The sequence below is a fragment of the Numida meleagris genome, chromosome 7 (assembly GCF_002078875.1).
Source record: "Numida meleagris isolate 19003 breed g44 Domestic line chromosome 7, NumMel1.0, whole genome shotgun sequence".
Taxonomy (NCBI): Eukaryota; Metazoa; Chordata; class Aves; order Galliformes; family Numididae; genus Numida; species Numida meleagris.
The window spans coordinates 19,676,431-19,691,294 of record NC_034415.1 but is presented as its reverse complement, the minus strand read 5'-3'; the positions used below and the strand labels follow the sequence as shown (position 1 = coordinate 19,691,294).

The 14,864-nt window shown below is 51.0% G+C and overlaps 1 protein-coding gene across 9 annotated transcripts in view; it reads right to left on the bottom strand.

Annotated features, from left to right (window-relative positions):
• SZT2 (SZT2, KICSTOR complex subunit) overlaps positions 1-14,864 on the bottom strand; it is a 54,441-nt gene that overhangs the window by 21,570 nt on the left and 18,007 nt on the right. For 5 of the 9 annotated variants that reach the window (XR_002441043.1, XM_021404281.1, XM_021404283.1 and 2 more), the window contains 31 exons: positions 14,631-14,836; positions 14,010-14,234; positions 13,562-13,640; positions 13,089-13,186; positions 12,655-12,823; positions 12,054-12,168; positions 10,808-10,921; positions 10,122-10,319; positions 9,891-10,027; positions 9,251-9,392; positions 8,544-8,708; positions 8,079-8,283; positions 7,825-7,937; positions 7,090-7,348; positions 5,537-5,702; positions 5,362-5,454; positions 5,103-5,184; positions 4,696-4,977; positions 4,328-4,466; positions 3,956-4,072; positions 3,774-3,837; positions 3,232-3,417; positions 2,823-3,161; positions 2,499-2,688; positions 2,040-2,114; positions 1,801-1,939; positions 1,477-1,597; positions 1,109-1,238; positions 872-1,024; positions 656-758; positions 161-278 (listed from right to left, as the gene is read on the bottom strand). Coding sequence is in view for 8 of the 9 variants with exons in the window: in XM_021404281.1 (XP_021259956.1) it covers positions 161-278; positions 656-758; positions 872-1,024; positions 1,109-1,238; positions 1,477-1,597; positions 1,801-1,939; positions 2,040-2,114; positions 2,499-2,688; positions 2,823-3,161; positions 3,232-3,417; positions 3,774-3,837; positions 3,956-4,072; positions 4,328-4,466; positions 4,696-4,977; positions 5,103-5,184; positions 5,362-5,454; positions 5,537-5,702; positions 7,090-7,348; positions 7,825-7,937; positions 8,079-8,283; positions 8,544-8,708; positions 9,251-9,392; positions 9,891-10,027; positions 10,122-10,319; positions 10,808-10,921; positions 12,054-12,168; positions 12,655-12,823; positions 13,089-13,186; positions 13,562-13,640; positions 14,010-14,234; positions 14,631-14,836 (4,722 nt within the window). In the remaining variant the exon portion in view is untranslated. The remainder of the gene's footprint in view (positions 1-160; positions 279-655; positions 759-871; positions 1,025-1,108; positions 1,239-1,476; positions 1,598-1,800; positions 1,940-2,039; positions 2,115-2,498; positions 2,689-2,822; positions 3,162-3,231; positions 3,418-3,773; positions 3,838-3,955; positions 4,073-4,327; positions 4,467-4,695; positions 4,978-5,102; positions 5,185-5,361; positions 5,455-5,536; positions 5,703-7,089; positions 7,349-7,824; positions 7,938-8,078; positions 8,284-8,543; positions 8,709-9,250; positions 9,393-9,890; positions 10,028-10,121; positions 10,320-10,807; positions 10,922-12,053; positions 12,169-12,654; positions 12,824-13,088; positions 13,187-13,561; positions 13,641-14,009; positions 14,235-14,630; positions 14,837-14,864) is intronic. The other 4 variants (XM_021404282.1, XM_021404286.1, XM_021404284.1 and 1 more) reach the window with 3 other exon arrangements.

Here is a 14,864-nt window from a genome sequence, read left to right as displayed (position 1 = left end):
CCCCATCCACATACATGCAGTACAAATTTTACCCTACATAAAATCTGAGTTGCTGGGATTACTGAACTTCCCTTCTTCCCCAAATACCCAGCCTCTCCTACTCCATACATGCACACCGCGACCAAGACCCACATCTGCTCCCAGACTGCAGCAGACTCACTGTTAGATCCTCAGTGTAAATGGGCTCCTGGCTGCGTGTCAGTGCCAACGAGCGAGATCCTGGACTAATGCTGCTCTCTGCTTCCCACACCTTCCCACTGTTGGTGGTTTCAGTCAGTCTGAATGTAGGAGAAAGAAGTGTCAGCCTCCATTGCCAAGAGTGACAGCATCATGCCTTCACAGAGGATCTACATCTTCCTTGCTCTCCCTTGAGCACTTCCTGGGGATAGGTACTTCTGGTACAGAGCTGCAAAAATCGCTCTCTAGCTCTCTCAAAATAAATATCCCTTTTTCTCCTAGGTAAAGGCTCAGCACAGGGAGAGCAGGAGGGGTCTCGCTTGACACGACTGACCCATCAGAAATCAGACATTTGCTGTTTGGGTCACAGCATTGTTCCTGAGGCTGGGAGGACACTTTCTGCCCCAAGTAACTCTCAGCCTGGTATAACACACATAGCAAGGCAGGGACAGGCCAACAAGTCAAGCTGACTTCTTACCGGAGGTAGAAAACAGATTTAGTGGCACGTTCCTGGTAGACAAACATATTCTTCCTGTTCACCACAGAGAAGGCGTTGAGCACCGAGCGAAGCGCCTGGATAGCTGTGGGCGAGGTGAGATATTAGCTATCCCACACATCCTCCTCTGCTCTGCCAATCCAGCCAGAAGCCAGACTCTCAACACACAAAATGAGGAGGAACCTGGGCTGCACGCACCTCGCGAGACCCCCATGTTGGGGCCCATCTTGAGGCGTGAATGCACGTGGATGAGTGTGCTCCACACAACATCACAAGCAAAGTGCCCTGGCATGAACTGCATGGTGGCAGCCAGGTAGTCCCGGGGCTGGTAGCTCTCTTCTACTGAGTAATCTAGAAAGAAGATAGCACATAGCTGGGGCCATGACACAGAAGTTGCTCTCTTTTCAGTTGCCCACGGGTAGGCAGCATTCATACCATCTGTTGGCATGACACGCTGCCTGTAGGACGTATAGGGAGTTTCACTCTTCCAGATGTCCTCCTCACTCTCTGCCACCAGCAATGAGTTGCATATGTGGCTGTCATGCAGGTCTTGCAGCAGTAAGCGCTGTAACAGATTAGAAAAAATAGGTTTTGTTGTTTGAGAGGCCCAGAGAAGACAGCAAAGGGGAGGGCTGAGTGCCAGACAGAGTCCCTTTTCTTTTGACCCCAAGTTGAGACTCCACCTGCTGAACTAGTCACCCAGGCCCTGCTTTCAGCTGAACCAGACAAACTCCAGAGGTCCCCTCCCATGTAAGCCATCTAATGATTGGCAGCTCAACCCCTACCCTCTGCAGATTTTTTACCTGATTGACAACCCTGCAGATTTCACTGATCTTCTTCACCACCATCTGGTTGAGACTCTGGCACTCCCCTGGCTGCTCCTCTTCTATCTCTGCCGATGCTGCCTTCTCCACACTCAGGCTGCTTTACAGGGAAGGGGAGAAAGGGATCAGCAGGACACCTGCACAGTACCGTCTCTGTGTGCATAAAGCATGCGCACAGTGGAGAAGGACGGCAGCTTTCCTCATATTGAGCACAGGACAGGAAGCTGATCCAGCCCACAGAGATGAGTGGCAATAAAGTGTTGGTACAGAGAAGCAGCAGTTAGACAGCCAGATCCTCCTTACCGTGTGTGGTAATAGACTTCCACTCGGTCCTGCTCAATTTTTATGATGAGCCAGAAATCAGGCATGAGAGGACACTTAGGTTCCTGGTCGCTCATTAATGCCTCATCATACTCTGAATCACTGCTCCCCCCATCGTAACCTGCAATGCATCCACACTTCAGTCCCAGGCAGGCAGCCCTGCACACCCCCATACTGCCTCACTGTACGCTGCTGCTGCTGCTGCCAGCCCCAGCACTCACCCAAGTGGTCAGAGTCCATGCTGCCCTGGCTTGACACAAGGCTCTGCACGCGGCTGGGACGCTGCTTGCTGGAGCCTGCAGAGAAGAGATGACCATGAAGGCACTTGCTAAGCCCCTTTGCACACTTCATGTGTTAAGAGAAATGCTACACCACAGGTCACGGGCAGCAAGTACTGGGGAATGTACTACTGGCAACAGGCCTCATGCAGTCACTAACGGAAACACTGGGAACTTCATGGAACTGGGGATATCAGTGCATCCTTCACAGCCAAGCATCCCAGGTAACATTAATCAGCACATTGCGAGCAATGTGGCAAGGAAGAGGAGTCTAGCAATTCTGGGCACTGACTCTGGTCTCCAGGGACAGGAATAAGTCATGTTTCACACATTGCAGCCAAAAGTATCCCCCCTCTCTTAAAAGTTCCTGAGGTACCTCCTGCCCACATCTGCAGCTCCTACCTTCCCTGCCCTGTGTTACAGAGTCAGCTAGGCTTGCTGCAGATGGTGTCACTAATGGTGATTTCTCACTGTTGCCCTTTTCAGAAGAGGAAGATGGCAGGGATTGTATGGTCGTCTCCAGGACTGCCTCCTCCAGGGAGTCATGGCCAGGTACTCTGCTTTGCTCAAGGCTCAGCGTTTCTCCTGTGACCTGCACACAAGCCAAAGTTGCAAAAATAACTAGAAAAACAGGCACCAGAAAAACTCTACCCCACCCCCTCCTTAATTCTTCAGTCACCAGAAGGTACCCATGCCCTCCCACCAGCTCACCCCCAGGTCTCTCACCTCATCCTGAGCATGACTGCCCCCACCTACGGGGTTTCCTGTGTCTGGCACAACGCGCATCTCACTCTCTGGCCACCCCCAGAGACCCCGAGATTCTTCTGGGAGGACACAGCTCACATGGTGCAGCTCAGAGCTCTCGGCCTCTGCTTCACTGCTCCCTTCCCGGCCTGCCTGGCCCAGGGCTGTCCCGGTGCTCCCCCCGGCTTGCTGCTGTAAGCACGGCATCCCTGAAGGGTTTGGGGCTGCCTGCCTCGAGTGCAGGCGGCTGATGGAGATGTAGTGATAGTCACTGCCTTCTGCATTGATCACATAGCCTGGCAGGGCCATTCTTCTGAACTCCTGCAACATAGGGAAGAATAAGCATCCCACTAGCTAAGGGTATGGCACTGCCTCAGGGCTCCCTCTTTACCTCCTTGAACTTCTCCAGAGAGTGCTCAGGTCCAAACACAAACTGGAGAAGCACCACCTCGCTGTGGCAGCTGGGCCGCCCCTTGGAGTTGTAGATGTGGGTGGCCACCCGGTGCAGGATGGAGGTGCTGATGACCTGTGAGTGGCGCAGCGCAGACACGATCTCATCATCCAGAAGCCAGCGAATCTGAGCACAGCAGGAACACAACCAGTGTGACTGCCCGAATTCTCACCCAAGTCTCAACAAGCCCAGGATAGTTCCACTCGTTGCCTACTTCCCTCACTTCCTTCTGACTGTAGCTAAGAAAAGGGCTCTGGAAGAGGTCTGCCTGTCCCACCCCAGCTGCACTACAAGTTTTGTAAGGTTAACCTCACACTTTTGGGCAGCACAAGGCCAATAGCCTGTGTGATACAAGGCTTGAAAGTCATTTCAGTTGACAGAGGCTATGGACTAAAGCAGGCTACGAAGTATGGAACAGCAAGTGTGTGCTATGGCAAACTGCTCCAGCTGTAGGCAAGAAGAAGGAGGCACGGCTGCCTTACCTCATTCATAGTAGCTTCAATAGCCTGCCTGTGCACTCCAGGGAGGTTGGAAAGCGCAGGGTGCCTAGGATAGGGGACAATAAGAATTGGTCAGTCATTCTCATTCATGCAGCTGCCACAGTGCAGCTCCTAGGCTTCAAAAGGAACTTGTGACAGGGCTTGCTACAGCTGCAGAGCCATACCTCTCATCTCCCGTGGATGGGAGTCGGTCCAAGTTGTGCATGATATCCTCATCTGAGCGGAAAGAGGACGGCTGCCCTGGAGAGCGGGTGAAGGACACGCTGCTCTCTGAGGTACATCTGCCAGTGGAGACAGAGCAGGCTGAGCATCAGCTTCTGAGCCAGAGAGGAGGAACAGACAGAGTTTCCAGAGAAGGAAAAGGGATCCCTATGAAAGGTGAGCCTATCCTGGAAAAATGTTCATTTTCTTCAGGGCTGTTGCATGCTCCACAAGGAAGACAATATCCGGTTTCAGCACAGGGAGATGACCTGAGACCATCTTGCTGGGAAGGGCAGGCAGAGGATGGGTAAGGGGCTGAGCCTCTCCCCACCTACCTGTTGTGGAGAATGTCTGCATTCACAACTTCTATCTCCAGGGGCAGGGTCAGCACAAAGATGTCCAGAGTCACACAGAGGTCCCCCAAGTCAATGACGGTCAAGCCCTGGCAGCTTTCCAGGCAGCAAAGTACTTCCCCTGAGGAGAGATCACAGGCTAAGGGGATCACACAACAAACAGCTCTGCTTACACACATACGCAGCCTGGTGGAAAGCACAGTGACTGCAACAGGTGGCTGTCCCACACACCTGGACAGGCTTAAGAAGGTCACCATCCCCTGTGATCCTTCCGTGACTAAACCCACAACAGTGAGAGACCTCACAAAAGCCTTACTGCCCTTTAACCTCCCAGCAAGGCTTGTCCTTACCTAGACAAGTTGGAAGGGACCGCACGGGCATGGAGCTGTGCTGGCTACGCAGCTTCACGGAGCAAGTGAGGTGCACAAAGAGTGGGGGCATCTCCTGCTCCAGGAACTCTTGCTCATTTAGCGAGTCCCCTCCCAGCACGCTGAAGGAATCATCATCCTGGTTCACTGTGTTGGAATCTGAGAGGGAATCTGTGTCTGGGAACTCATGCTCCAGCTTCTCGCGGTATTCCACCTCCAGCTCTGGGTCACTCTCTGTGGCAATGCAGCACCCAGACACAGCACCTGTTGACACAGAATCCCCATTAGCAAACAGAGACCCCACCAGACACAGCCAAGTTCTGACAGGCATTGCCACAGTGAGACAACAGATACCTCCTTCTACAAAGGACAAAGCAAGAAAAGTTTACCTTCTTCAGCTGCCAGTTCTGGTTCTGATACCTCCACGTCCTCACTGCCTTTCCTGTCTGCCTGATCCCGAGATGCCTCTTCCTGAGAGGGAGAGAAGGACGGATACCAGAATTGTGCCAGGCAGTGAACCAGGCTGTTGTGATGGGCCCTCCAAGGGTTCACCCATGAATCTGCCAGCCCCAAATCCAGATATGATGAGAAGCAAAGCTGGTTCTCTCCACAAGGGCTAGGTGCCTGCCAGAGCAGCACCATACCTACCTCTTTCTTAGCTGATGGTGGGCAATAGAAGAAATAGTGAGGATTTGATGGCACCGGCTTGAAATGTAAACTTCCAATTTCCAGGAACTTTTCCTGAAAGAGAAATCCCAACCATGAGGCAGACATTCCACTCCACCATCCTGCGGTAGACGAGTTAAGCTCCCACATTCCTCACCTGGATGATTTTACGCAGGTCAGGGTGTGCCTGGCAGGGCTGTCCATTTTCCAGCAGTGAAAGGGGAAACTCTGAACAGCAACTGGTGCCCACACTGCTCTTCGGCTCCTCTGTGGGGCTAGCAACATTGTGAGAGTCCTGCTCACTGTAGTCTTCCATTTCCGCACTGACAGGACAGTGGGCAGGTCAGACAGGCAAATCAAGAAACAGAAGTTATACCTGTTACCTACCCTGCAAGCATCCCACCTCACAGCTCCCCACACCTTATCTGTGTAAACACAAGCTGACATGGAAGTCATCCACAGTTCCCAGCCCCAGAAACCCTCCTCCCACCCACTGACCCAGATAAGCACTCAGGCTGTTTGAAGCCAGGCCAGAGGCAGCTTAACCATACCAGTCCTGTGGCCAGTTATTTGATACCATGCTATCCTCTCCCTGGGAAGTAGAGACAAGCAGCTGAGTATGGGGAACAGTATGAATTACCAAAACTCAGCAAATCATGCCATGCCAGCATCCCTAATGTCCTGGCAGCACAGAGCAGAGTACAAAGCTCAGGCCCATGCTCACTTAGCAGCTTTGGGACAGAATTAGTGCCTAAAATTTAGAGAATGCTATCTGAGGAGTAGGATAAAGGTCAGGTAAAGTACTCCCAGGTGCCTGAATTAATAACAGATGGCAGATCACAAGCCCCTCATCCTTCAGGAATGTTTATTATAAACCACCAATCCCAACTCAGATTGTGTATCTTATAAACAAAGAAAAGTTCCCACAGTTTTTCTGTGTGAAAGCTGCACTTGAGGAAGAGGTCACCTGACTTGCCAAACACTGAGCATTCTTCAAAAGCAGCCTCATCCTGCTGATTTACAGCATAAGAGGAAATAAAACTGAGGATTCCCAACAAATTCTAGCACATTCACATCAAGGAACTGAGAATAGTCAAGAGCAAACTGAGGATGAAAAAAATCTACAGAGAGCGTTTCTTTCTTCAAAAGACAGCATAGTAAGGTAGAATAGAGTGCTTCTCCTTTTTTTGTAAGATTCCAGAGTCAACACAAAACTCAGAAACATCCAAGCAGGACAGAGTTTTATCATCAAGCATATTCTAGTTCTGCAATAACATTTTCTCTTGTGATATTATTTCTAGTCTTTAAATTAAAGAAAGGACTCTTTATTCTTCAGAAAAAGATAACAAAGCGTGCTATCACCCACCCTTTTCACCAGAATCAGTAGTAATCTCAGATGAGTCAGGCAGCAGGAGATGCATAATTTCTCCAGAAACAAATCTAAGAGCATTACCTGCAGACAAACTGCTCTACAGCCCAGATGGGACAGTTATGAGCTAAGACTACAAGAGACAGGAAAAGGATACATGTCACTAGTGATTACAAAAAAAGAGAAGGGCCTGGTAGGCATCATGCCAGGTGTATATCCCAATGGAAATACCTATTTTTACATGTCCTGTTAAAGCCTGCCCTGCAACATCCTTCCTAGCAAGTAATAGAAAATTCTTGAAGAATGGTCTGTCTCAGCCCAATTTTAAGACAAGACTCTACCTTGATTCAGAGACCAAGACACCACGTTCTCTAGAGCTCTGCTCCTCTTCTTGCTCTATGCTGCCCACTTCGAAGCTGGCAGCCTTAGGGTGTGTATGGAAATGTTGGTGGCTCTCTCGGAAGGAGCGGACATGGCTGCACACCGTCAGTAGGAAGTTGGTGATATCAATCTCTTGGAGCAGCTCCTCACAATAGTCCATGGCTGTAAGTAGGTCTTGGGAGCTGATGCTGTGCGATTGCTGAAGGCTCTTGAACAGCCCTACAGATCAAACAGAGTATCTGAACGCCCCACTGCAAAGACGCAAGGCTATAGGAATCAGGCAACAGTCACACTCTGGGGAGCAAAGACCAGACTTCCACCACGACCCTGTACAGAGCTGTAGTCAATGCAAGTACTGGAGACAAGACTCAGTAAGGATGTCTAATGCTACATGTTAGCCCAGGCTTGGCCATGCCCAAGAGGCTTAGGGATCTGTCACCCTGAAGATGAGAGAAAAGCCTCCAAAGAAGGAACCCCCTCCCAGCACAGCATTGCACAGCTCCAGGAACAAGCTGCGCAAGGCCCACAGAGAATACACTGAGGCATCTTTAAATCCTTCCTCGTTAGAGACCAAGTCCCACAGCTCCTTCCTTTTCCTCAGGTAACATCACAAGAAAATTAAAACACTGTTTGCGTAAAGGAGATCCAGAGTCCAGCCCCAGACATGCCCCAACTCCCATCACACTGCTTCTTACCTTTCACGTAGCACTGGTGGGAATGCTCCTGCAGCAGTGTGCAGTAACTCACCAACTCCTTATGCTTATGATCTAACCAAGCAGCAGCAGGAGGACGTTCCAGAGACTGGGACCTGGAAAGAAGGACACGCACAGGAAGTAGGTGCTGTAAGGTAGACAGGCAAAGCCAAGAGAAGGAGGCAAGGCTAGAGCCAGCCTCTTGTCAGGGATGCTCCTCTGCCTTTTGTCTAGAAACCATGTATGGTTGGTATTACCTGAAAAAGATGTCCCGGGGAGGACGATGTGTCCGTGGGCTGACAAGCTGCTCTCGTAACAGCTCTAAAGAGCAGCTGTAGATATACATGGGGCAGCGAAATCGGCGACACTCGCCTAGCTCAGACTGTGAGTTTTGGCGGCAGAAGGAGATATGTACATCTCTCCGTGAGGGGCCACTCTGTTCTCCAGAGTCATGGCTCACTTCTGAAAAAGAAAGAATCCTGAGATAAAGGATTTCAATATGTTCCTCATTCCTTGCCTGTGAAGTCACAGCCCTCACAGCAGCATCCACAGGCAAGAATTGGTTTTACAGGCTTCTCACCACCCCAGGAGCCATTCTCCCCACCCAGCACACACATTACTACAATCTGCCTAACAGTAGGAATTACAGTGCTTGGCAAGAGCCGAGGAAAGGAAAGGCTTTGCCCAAATACATTAGCCAGGTGCTGTTCTGAGAGCAGTACCATGCACTGGTGTTACGCTGAGGGTAGGTAATGGCACTGCAGCATCTCCTTCTTCAGCTCCAGCCCTGTCCTGCTCTGCACAGACAGGTCCCAGAGTACCCTCTCCAGATCGACTCTCATCTTTTGGAGATTTGTCCAATCCGCAAGACATCAGCTTCTGTACATCTGGAAGAAAACAAAACAAAATCCTCCTCTGTCCTGTGTCAAGAGGTTACTCCTATTATATTCCCAAGAAGGCAGAGGTTCTTGCTACCACTTTGTGTGCGGGAGCAGCACCAAAGAATACCTCCAGCCGAGCCTAGCAGTTTCCACCAGTAGCTTAGTGGAAGGCAGACCAGTCCCAATGCCAGAAGTACAGACTCCCCTAAAGCATTCCACTAGAAGCCTCCTCACTTCATTCATTAACAATCCTCTCTGCTGGGGAAATATTCCATTTGCTATTGCTAGCTACAAGCTAGCAAATGAATCACAACCACATTCCTGTCCTGAAAACAATGTGAGCAGCACACTGTCCAAGGAGAAAACAGCAAGACATTTATCACTTTGCACCGCTCTATTCCTGACCATACAGAGCAAAAAGACTGGGTCTAGACTCTGCCATTTAATCTCCCCTCCATCCTAGAAGAGCTGATTCTGTTCTTCTTGTTTTCCTGAGGAGGTGGTTGGGACTGCTGCCTCCTTTCCCTCACCACAATAGGGAGCTTCACCTGAGAATGTGGCTGGCAGGAAGGTCAGGAACACATGCTGTGGGTTGACCAGCTTTGCATAGCATCGCCACTGCGGGGGAAAAGGCCCCACAGTGTCACTCAAGGTCACATCATCCTCAGGAAGCTCTGTGTTGCCGAGGCTCTGAGGAAAGAGCAGAAGCTTGCTAAGTTCACAGCACATGGCACAGCCTACCCCAGGGCAAGTTGCAACCACACAGAGCAAGTTCCTCCATGACTACTGCTTGGCACAGCACTGAAATCACCCTGGCAAATCCACACAGCATTCTCAGAGCAGCATGGCTCCAGGAGACACAGCACGCACAGTCAGGAGATGCTTAGTCAGCTTTGCTGGGGCTGTTTCTGGCCTCCAGGCAATGATTGCCCACAATTTCTGAGCTTTTGCAGCACAGAATCCATGCTGCTCTAACAGGCTAAGCCTATAGTGAGTGCAACTGCCCACACATCTACTGGATTCCTGCCCGACTTCAGTCACAGGCTACAGCTTAAACTGCTGCCAACTGTGGGGAAAACACCAGCCTTTCAGCCTGTTCTCAGCTCTTACGCAAACTCTCCTGCTCTTCAACAGCTGCTGGCTTAACCCCAGTGAGGGCTCAGGAGAGGGCCAGCAGCTCAGTAGTACCTGCAGAGTACTTGTGGAGCCAGTAATATCCCTGGTGCCATTGCTGCCAGCATGATGATAGGATGCAGAAGTGTCCTGCTGCTCCAGGGTCCCAGAGGCTTTCAAGGTTTCTTCTGGAATGGAGCAGAGAGACCAACCTGAGGAACACCAGCTGAGGAAAACACTTGAAAGCAAGGACCCCTGAGACACCCCAGCTGCCAGCGCCGCTGCTGCAGCGGTCCTGGACGTTACCTCGGATCACAGGGAGAGCGAAGGGTGGTTGGTGACCATCACGATCCCGTTGGAGAACCTGCTCCATGAAGGCCACATGATCAGCATCAGCCATGGGAATCTCCCGATCACTGAGGTCATGCTGCAGGCAGCCATGGAAGAGGTTTAGTAGCATTTCATTGGGCACAAACGAAGAGTCCTTGGTCACCTCCTCATTCTCTGCTCCAAAACAGAACCACGGCAGCTTCAGAGATGGCATCTCCACAGCCACCACCTGCCAGGCTCTCAGAAGACAGCCCTTTCCAAAGTGACACTTCCACACAGCCACACGTTTCCCTTGGCACCTCTACAAGGCTGACTTGCAGAATGCCAAGATGCAACTCCAGCCTCACGAGCTACCCTGTGCTGACTCTCCATACTACTGTAAATGGTCTGGAGATGTCAGGGATAAAGACAAGAAATCACCATACAAAACAACTATCTAGGTTTGAGACTTACAAAAGCAACTCTTCCAAAACTATCGTCACAAGAAAGCAATACATCTGCACAGCCCTGGGGCCGCAGAGCTGGGAAGAACAGCACTGAGCTATTCAAAGAGATGTGGGAGGTCCCCCACACCTGCTTCCCAGGGAGACAAGCACACTCAGAAAGGAGTACAGAGCTACAGAGGGAGGACAAGAGAAGGCACGCAGTGAAGAGGCACTCACCTTTTGTCAACATTAGGAAGAACATTTCAACCTGCTGACACCTGGGCAACAGCTTCATGAGGTTGAACTGGAATGGGACCTCATGCACTCTGAAACCAGCCCCCATGTCTGGATCTGCAAGAATTGGGAATATGGCATTCCTGATGGCACCACAGAGCCTTGTCTCCAGATCACTTGCACAAATATGGTGCCAGCCCTAAATGAAACATATAAGCACAGCTGACAGTGCACAGCAACACTGCCCCATCACCCTCTACTTATGAGAACAGGAGGATACAAAGGAAGACTGAAATGAAGAACAAAGCCTGCTGGAGACTGCAGCAGGTTGTGAGCTACCTATAGAGAGGTACCTTACTGTTGGAATCCCCTGCCACTTTCATTTAAGGATGGAGAGGAAACAATGAAGTTACACAGCCCAGGCTGCCTGCACCACCAACCAGGCCCACAGCTGCCAGGGGACAAGAGCTGCACATCAGTGTCACAGGAAAACGCTGCTGGAGGCCAATGGCCATGCTGGGAGACAGAACCAACCTATGTTAGCAGAGCTGTCAGGAACAAGGACACCCTTGCTCCTGGGAGAGATCTCCCATCCGGCAGGCTCCCCACGTCCCTTCACATGCTTCCTGACCTCTTCCTCAGGAAAGAGTCCCTGTCCTCCATGTTCTGAGCTTTCCTGTCCCTCTCCTGATCCCACAGGACCAGTGATATGATCCAGCATTTGGGCTGATCCTGGCCCCCTGAAACCCACACAATACTGGCTGTGTTATTCACTGCAAGGCAAACAAATAAAAGATCAAGGATGGAGCGAACTACTGACATGAAGCTTAGGTAGTAGCAATGCTAAGCCTAGACATTTGGGAAAAGCTTTAAAGCAAGAACTGATTGCCTGGCAAGGGTGAACTCCCTCCTACATTGCTGGAGTTTTCAATGAACTGTGTCAGATCAGAAAGGCACAATCCTACTCAAAAGGAAGAGGACAAACCAGACCTCCTGAGTTCCCTGTTCAAGCAGAGCCCCCCCAGTCCAGGCAGAACGTCTCAATGCCTTTTTTGGCCTTTCCAGAACGAAGCCATCTCCCTGTCAGCTTTGAACAAGTGCAACAAAGTGATCTAGAGCCAAAGTCTAGAAACTCATTGTCAAAAATACCTGCCCAACCTTCTAGAAGCCTCTAACACTGCTCAATAAATCAGGGGCCTAGCTACCTCCTTCTGCTCCTTCAGACCTGCTGGGACATAAATGGGCTCACCTTCAGCAGCTTTGGTGTCTGAAGGAGGACAGACCCACTCCTTGTTCTGGCACAGTTGGCTGATGTATTCAAATGTCAGCATGGTGGCAATGCATGCAAGGTCCCGTGGGTAGAGCTGTAATAAGCAATCAAAACTCAGCTATACGCAGCAAAGTTGCTAGTCCCTAATACAGCAGAAAACAGTTTCAAGTTGAGAAGAAGAAAAACCCACAGTCTCATCCCTTTTACTCTCACTCATTGCTCTCTCCTTCTCCAACCCTCTGCTAATCTCCTTTTGCCTTGTTCAGGTGGAGCATCGGCAATGTTGCCTGCAAGGTTGGCTCTGGCCTAGCCCACTCCTCTCTAATGGAACGGATCTTGACAAAATAAGGTGTATTCTCCCACATATCCCAGAGCAACATTGCATCCGCTGCCTTGCAATCTAGGAGCCACTCCTGTTCATCAGCCCAGTTCCTCTTTTGGAAATCTCAGCTTCTTCTGTTACTAGCATTCTCACTTCTTCTGGCTCACAGTAACTCATTCCACAGTACTGTGGTACACTCGCAACAAACCTCTCTCCCTCTAAAAAAGGGCCCATGCCCTCACCTTTTCAGGGACTTACCGCTTTAGGTATTTTCTGGTAGGGCAAGCCATGGAGGTGCTTCCAGTTCTCAGCAGTACTGTGGACATGGCCGCTCTGTGGCTCTACCCAGCACTCAGTGACCAGGTTCAGTTCTGTGTCCACCTCAATGGCCTCTACTTCTGTATCATTGTCATCATCTGTGGAGAAACTGGAAGAAAGACAAAGTAAGTTCTATGAGATGGAACAGAGCCAGAAGCCTACTGCAGCTCCTCTCTGAGCTGTGATAGCAGTCACACAAACTGCAGGTTTGCAGGCAAAGCACCACCTAACTGGTGAGCTACTTGTGGCAGTTGGGTGTTTGTGATAGATGGAAGGAGGGACTTCTTGCTCCCCACACTACCCACAAAGGTTGAGTCTGGAGTCATGTCCCCCACTGCTGCCAGCCCTCCCCAGGAGCAGGGCCATGGCCTCACCTGTCCTTGGTGGAGGTAGAGTGTGGGGGGAAGAGGATGTACTGGACAACACAGGTGTGCTTCTCCCTGCTGCTGCTGCTGCCACTTGAGCCATCAATCTGGAGGGGAGATACAGCATGAGCCTGGCCAGCAGCAACAGCACACACCTACCCAGTGCCCGTCACACAGCACAGCCCCATCCTCCAACTCTGTTCATGGTGGTGGAGAGAGGGAACCTGCACCAGCCCCGGGAATTCCTCCAGAATAGCCTGTTCCTGCCAGCAAAGCAGATCTCTAATCACAGATAAAAACAGGATCCTACCCACAAGCTGATTTACTTCAGAGGGGGTAGAAAGTCTCCCTATACACAACAAGGTTGCACACTACAAGTAGGTGGCAAGGCGAATCACACCTACCTACCCACCACAGGAAGGTGAATCTACCTTGGAAGCAGCAACAAAGGATTGTTTCCTCAGTGTGGCCTCCAGGCTCACCTGTATGGGCAGCTCCAGCACCATATTAATAATTCCATCCCCACTGGATGCAAAGTGGAAACCCTCTGACAGACGGACCCTGGCAACAGAGAGGTAGTAAACACAGAGGATTTCTCCATCTGTATTGCAAGCCTTAAATACAAGAATTAACTGAACCCTTCACTCCATTACATCTCCCTTACCAAGGCAGTGAATTACATGCAGAGAATGGGGAGAGGTGCACTTTGCACAGGACAGCCTGAGTGAAGATCAGCACACTCCAGGCATAGTAACACCACTTGCCCTTTTGTATGTCTTCCAGGACACTCCTTTTCCTCAACTGCAGCTGAAGAACCGGGTGAAGCACTGGCCTAAGTAACTCTGGAAGCTGTGAGTAAAACTCTCTGCCTCAGATCTGCACCCCCAGAACTAACCAGACAAAGCATCCCCATTCAGGTGTACGACTTACTCTGTGAGCGTGGAAAGGAGCTGGGCTACTGCTGTGATGGGCACAGCTGGTGCCAGCCCCGACTGGACACTCCATATCCAACGCTGGTGATAGAAGTAGCGGGACAGTGAGGCCAGGGTGGACGAGGCAGTACGATTGGCCACCATGGTGAGTGGGCCAGACACTGGAGGATGCTCCAGGTTGAGAATGAAGGGAGCTCGATAGTCAGAAGGCAGCTTCTCGTACCTAGGAGAAGGCAAAAGTATGGCTTGCTGAGATGGAAAGGATGCTCTGCTCAGGACCAGAACTGCCTGGATTCACAGCATGCTTGCTGGGCCTGGGACAGAGCCCTCCAGCAGCAGAACAGCAGAACATGTCTAGCCCAGCACAGAATCTCTCAGTGGTCACTAAACTTAATTCCGCATCATATTTGGCATAACAAATCTGCCAGCCCAGCAAAGGCCCCCACTGGAAGTCACAGCCCTCCAGACTACATCCACCAATCCTAGCCCTGTAGCCCCAACGATCCCAGCCAAGCACAGGCATCATAGTTCCCCACTCTGCCACAGACAGCACCACCCACAGACCCTTCCACCTCCCAGAAAATGAGACTGCACTGCCTGCTTGAGTTCCCATCACTACCTGATGAGCAGCTTCTCCAAGGGTTTGTGCAGCACAACAAGGCAGGGCCTGTCTGAGAGGGCGGACTGGACTCCAGCCACAGGTGGAGACTTGGAGGGAGAACTACTGCCCAACATTTTCCTCTTTGCTTTTGGAGTTGCCTCCTTGCTCTGGACCCTGTGAGGAAAGCGCAACTGCAGGATTCGGTCCCGTAACTCCTCCACTATCTGTCATGGCAAAACCAAAAGGTAAACA